Genomic DNA, 9455 nt, shown 5'->3' with positions numbered 1-9455 from the left:
TTTCTTGCATTCGCTCATAATCTACATTTAAATTTTCAGGTGAACTTTCAGAAATATGTGTAAAGCTACTAGAAGAACCAACACCACCTCTTGATCTTTTGGAAGTTTTCTTACTACCACCTCTACTAGTGCACGCTTTTTTGGCCGCTCTAAGTAAATCCATTATGTAAATTAAATTAATAATTCTAAATAATAAAATAAGTGTACACCCAATAAGAGAAAGAGATAGAACGAGTGTAACGGGATTCCGGATGCCGCACTAGTTTTGATATCAAAAATCAAACTTCAATTGATAGACCGAAACTTGATAGTCGATACTTGATAGTACTTGATACCACACTTCACTTGAATACTTGATATTTGATATTGATAATAATAATTTTGTAATGGCTAAACTAAATAATTGATGAAACTTGAAATAATAAATAATTGAGAATTTGAGATTTGAGAATTTAAGAACTATAATATCAAGAGAGACTTGAGACTTGAGAGAGAATTAGAGTAGTAAGAGAGTGAATTTTGAGAAAAAAATGAAGAAAAAGGAGGGCTATTTATAGGTTTTAAAAGGTTAAAAATGTAATTTTTCAATTATTAGGGGTGGGAGGGCTATATTTTTAATGGGGGAGGCCGAAATGGCCATTTCTGCAAAATCTGGCCGTTCCCCAACGGTCATTTCTCAATTTGACCGTTGGCAACGGTCCAACTAATTTAAAAAAAAAAAATTCAGCAACGGTAACCGGGCTCATAACGGGCTGCAGCCCGTTAACGGGTCACGGGCTTAGCGGGTTCGGTGCACCGTTAACCAGAACATGAACGTCCAAAACTCACCCCCAACCAACCCGTCCCAGCCCGCACAATAAGGAACAGTACCGGGTTGAACCGGGCTGACCTGGGTTGAAGCGGGTTGAAAACGGGTCAGCCCGACCCGATTAACACCCATAGTGAGATCTAAGCCAGAATACTACTACAACAACAACAACAACGGTAACAACACGAATTTTATTGTGAATCTCGTGATGACAATAGTTCATTGTTTTCTCCAACTTGTAGTCAGTACTTATCATTATGTCTAATCTTGTTTCCAGCTAACTTTTCCTTAATTCATGAGATTATGGAGCTCAAGGGTTATTATATTTCAGAGATATTGTCAGGAAAAAAACACTAAGAAGAAAAAAAAAACCTCAAAGTTATAAACAAATTAAAAGCTCTAGAATTATAAACGACCTACTGCTGAAAAAACTCAGCAATTTCAAATGGAAAATATTTTACTGGGTTGTTGTCAGTATAAAGATAGTACCTCGTGGGGTCTTTACACTGTACAACACCAATATACCCAGTATTATCTCACATTATGGGGTCTTTGAGGGTAGTGTATACGCAGACCTTACCCCTACCTTACCCCTACATTTGTGAAGGTAGATCGGTTGTTTCCAATAGACCCTCGGCTCAGGAAAATATAAGCACCACATTAATTAAGAGATAGACAAAAAGGGACAATACCAAAAAGACATGTAAAAACAGCATAAAAACAACACGATAATAAAATGATCAAAATGAAAGAAATTTCTTTCTTTACATTGTGAAAAAAGTAAAAATGTATATTGGCAATAAACATATAGAGGAAAAAGAGACAATATAATTTTACTTTCGAGGATTTTCCCCCCTATAATGCAAAGTCTTTCCTAATTTCTTTTTTCTTTCTCCACTCGAAAATGTTGCTAGTTGTGACAGTTTCCAATACAAGAATTTTGGTCTGTTTTTTAAAATTTGAAACTTATAGCATTTCACATTAAAACTACATTTTCTATGCAATTGAAGAATGTGCATCTCTATCCCAAGATTACATGTCTGGGGAATGAGACACCAAATACAAATCCCAAGTCCTAACAGCAGTCACTTAAACAACATGTATTCAAATTGCCAAGGACCCAAACCACAAAAACACACATACCAAAACTTCAAAAACCCTCAACCCCACCCCCTCCTCCTCCCCCCCCCACCCCCTTAAAAAAGGAAAACCCAAATAAGTTTTTTTTTTAAAAGAAAAAAATCTATTGCGGGATCAAGGAAGCAATGAGTAATATAGTCGACCCAATTTGTGTAGGACTGAGATGTAATTGTTGTTGTCGCGATCTAGAAAAAAAAGAAGGAAAAGGAGACAATGAAAAATGAATGCATGATCATTTTGCGAGTGATTTTTGTTAATACGACTAGAGTGTAAGTCTTGATGGTAAAAAAAATCCAAATAATATTCAATATCCACATTATATGAAAATATTTTGTGCAACCCAAAAAAACAATTATCATAAAAACAAAGGTTTTATTTTCCAATTAATATTTATATTTATGATGTAATATAAAAGAGAGTAGAAAGAATAATATTACCTTGTCGCTTTCCTATTAGAGTTGCATTTAAAGGAGTACTTAGATAAGGTTCATTTTTTGACAAATTAGCAACCGAAAATTCATTGACAAGTATAGAAAGAAATATTACAAAAGTCCCGTTAGTGTTTGTGTTTTCACTAACAATTCCATAATTAATCCTTCTTTAGAGTATTCTAATTCTCCTTATTATGCATTAGAAGGACAATAATTAGTTGGATATTTTTCCAAAATGGGAAAAGGAGAAGCAGCAAAAATAGGCTGACAATGATAAATAAGAAAGCTGAACAAGATCAAAGTGGTATCCTAAGTTGAACCCTGTAAAAGAGACAATTTGAGTGTGAGCATTTAATCTACTCATAAAACTATGTTTGCATTGTATAAGACAGACATGATTTGATGTACTTGAGATAAATTGTCATTTCATTGCTCAAATGTTTTTTCAAAAGTAGTGTGCTAATGAATGGATGAAAGGAAAACAACAGGAAGTGGATTATTATTTGTAAAATTTACGGACTCATTTGGTCCGAGGAATCTCGAGATTAAATTTGAGATGAATTTATTCTAAATTTGGTTGGGATAAAATCGCAGTATAACTAATTTCGAAATTAGTTATCCCGAAATTATAGTTTTATTTGTAAAACTGAGATCAAGATATCGCAATCCTTTAAATTTGTAAGATTGGAGTACTTTCGAGTCAACCTAACAAACGCGAACACATTTTATTGAAACCAAATGCCACCGATTATAAAGAGAAACATAAAGAAAAAGATCGGATTTTCGTCTTTAACTAGAGATTTTGGATTCGAATCATGAAAATAATTTTCCTTTTTCGAAAAGATTATTTTTTTAATGAGCAACACGACTCCATATTAATTGAAACTCCAATACAAATATCAAACCGCGAATGAGAAAGAAAAATAAGTAAGAAGGGAAACCAAAGTGTCATTATCAACTAGGCTTCTAATTCAAGAAAAAACACACATCAACACACGTGTTGGAGATAATTGTAAGTGAATTATTGAGTTCACATAAACATGTTTCTTTAATTGTTTTCATCAAAATCCATGGCAGTATCATATACTCTAATCAATATGGTTCACTGTTTTTGCAAGAAATTTACTTATTAATCTCCAGTATGTTCCTTTTTAAAATTCTAATAACTCCATCACAATTTAGAGGCTTCTAGTTTCGTAGTTCCCTTTCAAACAAGTTATTGCATAGTGATTGATTAAATTTGGACGTGTTAGTTTATAATGCTCTTGTTGGTGAGAGAAAAGGATTGCGGTTATCACTAGAAGGCCCTAGTTTATGTTTCTTTCTTTCCCATTTTTTTTTTCCATTTGGTAGGAGAAAAATAAAAGTCTTGTAAATTTTGTTTGTAATTTATCAGAAACAGCATTTCTGTTATCCCAGAGTAGTTCCAAATAGTACGAGCTAGCTACTTTTTGGTCTGATAATCGAAAAATAACCAGCATTTGCGAAGTCATCGAGAAATAGCTATGTTTGCTAAAACACGGAAAGTTCCAGCTTATTATATGGTATTATGGAGCTTTTGCGTATAAACTTCTAGCATATAATGTTGGAACTCCAGGACACAAAAAGTTCCATCATATTATGGAGGTCTTACATATAAACTTCTAGCATATTATGATGGAACCCCAGTACATTATCAAATTCCAGCATATTATTTAGGAAGCTCATATGTAAAATATTCGAACTCCGGCATATTATACTGGAATATTTCTAAATTTTTAACAGCGCTTTTGTTTAGATTTTATCTTTACATGAAAAGTGACTAAATTTCGATTACTTTTAAAACTATGGCTATATTTTTTAATTATGGCTATTTTTGAATTTCAATTCAGAATAAGAATAAGGCCCAGGTACACACTACTCTTTCCAAATCTCATAGAACTCACTGAATTTGTTCTCGTTGTTTAAATTTTGGCATTAAAGTTACTCGAGAATCGAATAGCTAACCACATCTAATAAATATTATTTGACCGGGGTTTCTATTTTTTCTGTATAATCGCGATCAGGGGCGGATCTGATACCCGATCTGAGAGAAATTGAATTGAATTTTCTTTGTTAAAAAATTATAAGTTATATAAATAAATTATTTATGTATTATGCAAAAAGGTTGTTGTCTTCTCTCTTTTATTGTTTTGGAAGGGAGAGGTGAGTTCAATTTTAGCCAATGTCACATGTGACTTATATCTTTTGGTCATAGTAACTATCGTAGTGATAAGTTACATCGAAGAAAAATAAGGCAAAAGGAAGCAAGAAAATTACCTAGAATAGACAAAACAAAATTAACAAAAGTGCCTAGAATAGACAAAACAAATTAACTAATTTCATTCTTAGGTTTAGTTCATTAGTGCAATCTTGTAGGAAACAATCTAATTCTCTTTTATACTCGTAAATTAGATCACAATGGGAGAGGAGCCTTGACGTAACTGGTAAAGTTGCTGTCATGCGATCAAATCACGGGTTCGAGCCGTGAAAACAGTGTCTTGCAAAAATATAGCATAAGGCTGCATACGATAAACCATTGGATTTGGCTCTTCCCTGAACCTCACTCATAGCGGAAGCTTAATGCACTGGACCACCCTCTTATTTTTTTTAAAGATTGGATCAGATGATAAAAGTACAACTCAGTAAATAAAATGTAAAGGAAAATGAGATTCAACAAACTCTTCAAAGGAAAGAAATACAAAGTTTCTGCATTTTCTTTCATTGCAACAAAACTAGAAACAAACATACTCTATACATAGTTCATATCCCTCATTTCCTCATAATACATAAACAAACCAAAATACATAATTATACCCATTTCGCCCCTCCAAAATCATCATAATAAGCAAAAAATAACTAGTATTAGTACACATAGGACTAACCTATTATATGTTCATAAGAACTTATGATCATACACTAATACATAGTATATTTAAACTTCAAGACACCAAAATAAGGAAATCATGCATAAAGGAACCCGATGGCAGATACTCGATAGAATAGTCGAGATGTATAAGCTGGTGGTGCATATCCAGTGAAATAGTCGAGGTGCGCAAGCTGGTCTGAATATCACCGTTATAGACGGAATAAAACTTTAAACCCTAAGCAAATAAAGGCTAAGTTCAGGACCACCATGACCATCAGGATTCATCATATAAAAAGCTTCAGAATCTTTAGACCCTACAACTCTTTCAAATTTAGCCCTCATATACATTAATTCACCTTCTGACCCAATTCCATCTCCATCACTTGGTAAAACTCCAGCTCCCATTGAAACTGGCCCAATTGAGTTCAAAATCTTCCATTCCTCAGGCCCACATTCTCTTTTCATTCCATAGCCACATTTTCTCCCATTACAATATGTTCTCCAAATTGGCTCTTCTAACAATTTCACAGCTTTTTTTCCAGTTCTTTTGTCTGCTTCTAGTGCAATTCTAACCAATCCACTAGCCATTTCTCTAACCAAATGGCTAGTTGGAGTGGCTAATTCTACAAAAAATGCAGGACTCAATTTGGGATCTTCTTGAAATGCAAAATGAACATGTCCTCTTCTATACCCAAATAAAGTACCAACAACTTTGGTACCAAGCCCTGACGAAAAATGTGTTCGGCTCTTACCGAATGTAAGAGCCGAACGAAGTATAGAAACTGTCGAGCGCGACAGTTTCTTGCTTCTTGGTGCATTCGTTGTCCCAGTCAGGGACAACGAATGCATATTCAACTCTTCTTCTCTTTGCGAAGAAGAGTGGAAATTAGTTAAGTAAACTTCATCATCATAATCTTCATCTTCAACTTTTTTCTTAAAGTTGAAGTATCTTCTTGAAAAGGAGAATGACTCATGAGGATTCTTAGCCATAATAGTTCTCATGTTTGAATTAAACAAAAGACAAGAGAAGCTAAGACAGTTGAGAAAATATGGGAAGTTGTTTTTGACTCTAAGTTTTGGGTTCTAATATTGCGGTTTTATGGGGGTTGAAAATGAAGATTTTTTAAAGATTTTTGTGTGAATAAAATCTTGGATTTTGAAACTGAAGATGTAGGAGGAGAATCCTGACAAAAAGAAGGTGAGCAGACCTACCTAACTGTATCAAGAAAATGGAGCAGAGAGAACAAGAGACAGAAAAAACAGAGGAAACAAAAGGAGATGTGAAATTTGGAAAGGAATTGGGAAAGCTAAATAGTAGTAGTGGAATGTAAAAGACTGATGAGACAAAGGATTTATCAGACAAAAAAGATAAACATTATCTTTTTGTTTTTTGTTTTTATTATAGATAAGTACTAGTAATAGTATTAGTTAAAATGTGTTACCGACCACGAAAGGATGTGGTGCAGTGGATGAGGCTGCTCATTCCTTAACCTTAGGTCTCGGATTCGAGCTTTAGGTATGGAAAAATTCTTGATAGAGAGCGCTTCTCCCGAATGGAGCCCTATCCGGCGCGAATCCGGATATAATCGGGCTCCAATACGGATACCGGACACAGGATGGAAAACCAAAAAAAAAAATGTTACCAGTTTATGCATATCTCTATTATTTATCAATTATTTATTACCTTCCACCAGTGGAGATACTAGCTAGTTTTATTTACCAATATTTAGACAAATAGAAAAAAAATCATCTAATGTTTCTTTATGATGTTACTTGAATATTTTTTTCTCATGATTTTTACTCATTTTATTGACGGTTAAGTCACTATTTTAGTAATTCATTTTAAGTTAGTCTATATTTTAACTTTTTATTGACTAGTTTGTAAGCTAGCGTTTGGACATAGATTTTGTTAAAATTTGAAAAATGAGTTTGTGAAATTATGTTAAAAATAATTTTTGGAAGTTGACTTTGTGTTTGGACATGTATTTTATTTGAAAAAAAGTTGAAGTTTTGTGAGTGTATGGGTCAAAATTTGACCACAAGTAGATTACCACTAAAAGGAATGGAAAGGGGTCGACCAAGCCATGGATGTACCCGTAAGGCGTAACGACGACGAGTGTCTCGGCCACTGCCGACATCGAGCCATCGAAAGGCTTGCATTGCAGAATATATGCAGTCATGCTCGAGCGTTAGAGGGGTATAGTCAAGTAGGGGTATGCTGGTTAAAGACCGTTCGACAAAGGGAAGATGAGCAATATATATATATGACAGAAGAAAGCAAGAAGTAGGGATTGGGGCAGGAGAGAAAAAGGAACGGAAGAACGGGAGGAGACCTTCAACAACAAAGTAGAAGCCTAGATTTTGGTTACAAGCTTTTGTAATCGTTATTACTGAATCAATAAAGATAGATCTCTTAGTTCTCAACGAGATTCCTTCTTTTTCTTCTTCACTCTTTCAGATACAAAATAATTTGGTGTAAAAAATGTAAGCTTACCTTTGATGTTCTTTAATAGTCATAAGAAAAGTTATGCAAGCTTGATTTTATGTGATTCTCGTATTCAATATGCTTTGATCTAAAGTTAATTATGTTTAGCTAATATTTATCTCTCTATTTTCTTCATTAATTAGTTTAACTAAAAGGCTCAACACTTTTTGGTCAAACAGTGAGTAGGAGAAAATATTTTATCCAAAAAATGCCCTAAACTAGTTTTTGGGAACTTGAAAATTTTTTTCAACTTTTTTTTTCCTCAAAAGTTAATTATATTCCATGAACAAACATTATTTTTAATTTTTTTTCAAAACAAGCCGCCAAAATCGATAGTCAAACGGGTCCTAGCTATAATTCATTAGTTCGAAGTACAAATAAGTGAGGAATGTTGGGATGAACACAGAAAAGTTTGGGTATTTCGTCTAATAAATCATGAGGGACAAAACTCATGAATTAATAAACATGAGAGACGTCTGAATTTCTAGCTCATTTTCATTGATTAGGAAACCATGAGTTTCCACTAGTTAACTTAGATGAATTAAATTAAAGTTAATCACAATTAGTAAATATTGTACATATTCGATTAAGGGTTCAATTTATGAAAACAACATCTTATAGAAATATAAGGCAAGACTTCTATAATAAATCTAATATGGTCCAACCCTTTAAAATCGTATGTATAATAGGAGCGTAGTGCACTAGATGTCTTCCTTTTCTTTTTATTAAATGTGCTTTTTAAGGTCTATTAGAAATAATTTCTCTATTTCACATGAGGTACGGATAAGATTTGCATACACTTTTGTGACACCCTAGTCGAATTTTATATCGACAAAATACGAAAAAGATACTATGTATATAAGTAGACAAGTCTTAGACCTTAGTGAAACGTTTTAAAGCCGTACGGGCCTAAATCTAAAGTAGATAAAATAGGGTGAAATTAAAAAATAGCCAAATTTACAAGTGGTAATTGAAAAATAGCCACAGTTTCAAAAGTAATCGAAATTTAGCCACTTTTCATGTAAAGATAAATCAGAACGAAAATACTGTTCAAAATCCAAAAAATATTCCAGTATAATATACTGGAGATCCAGTGTAATGTACTGGACTTCCAGCATAATATACTGGTCCAGCATAATATGGTGGAGGTTCATACACAGATGCACCAATCTCCAATATATTTATGCTGGAACTTTTCGTGTTGCAGCAAAATAGTGACTATTCCTCAATAACTTTATAAACGACGGCTATTTTTCAATTACCAGTCCGAAAATTGACTAGCCCATACTATTTTAACGATAATATTACTAGTGAGCTGAGCTGTTACAACTTTACCTTTCTTAGACCCCAGTTGTAAAATCATAGTATTTGGTTTGATATTATTGTAAATGTGTGTGGGGGCTAACCCAGAATGTAAGGAGAAATTGGCGAGTGTTAGACTACAGTATATGACATTTGCATAGGGAACAGCTAAAAGACAGGTGAAAGGCCAACGCCAAACCACACCCACCAGAGAATTTTACATAGCAACAATTCAAGATTCTTCAGTAAATCAGTGGCTCTCTAATTAGGACCTGAAGAGAGAAAAGGAAAGCTCAATATGCACACAAATCTATGAATAATAGGACACCATTAGCCACCATTGTGCTCTGTATTTTCTTTGCTTTTTCAGAGTTGGGATTAAATTATTAATCTGATTCTATG

At 33.6% G+C, this 9455-nt stretch overlaps 1 protein-coding gene across 1 annotated transcript; it reads right to left on the bottom strand.

Annotated features, from left to right (window-relative positions):
* Positions 1-5096: 5096 nt before the first annotated feature.
* Positions 5097-6597, bottom strand: LOC109209232 (protein MIZU-KUSSEI 1). The gene has a single exon (XM_019372460.1). It carries the CDS (start codon positions 6266-6268, stop codon positions 5495-5497), a length of 774 nt encoding a protein of 257 aa, XP_019228005.1. The 5' UTR covers positions 6269-6597; the 3' UTR covers positions 5097-5494.
* Positions 6598-9455: the final 2858 nt, after the last annotated feature.

This window comes from Nicotiana attenuata, unplaced genomic scaffold, assembly GCF_001879085.1.
Source record: "Nicotiana attenuata strain UT unplaced genomic scaffold, NIATTr2, whole genome shotgun sequence".
NCBI classification, from domain to species: domain Eukaryota; kingdom Viridiplantae; phylum Streptophyta; class Magnoliopsida; order Solanales; family Solanaceae; genus Nicotiana; species Nicotiana attenuata.
The sequence above is the reverse complement of the archived record's forward strand: the minus strand, read 5'-3'. Positions and strand labels throughout refer to the sequence as shown.

Excerpts from the sequence above, each read along its gene's own strand:
- LOC109209232 (XM_019372460.1), bottom strand. The coding sequence starts at position 6,268 with ATGAGAACTATTATGGCTAAGAATCCTCATGAGTCATTCTCCTTTTCA.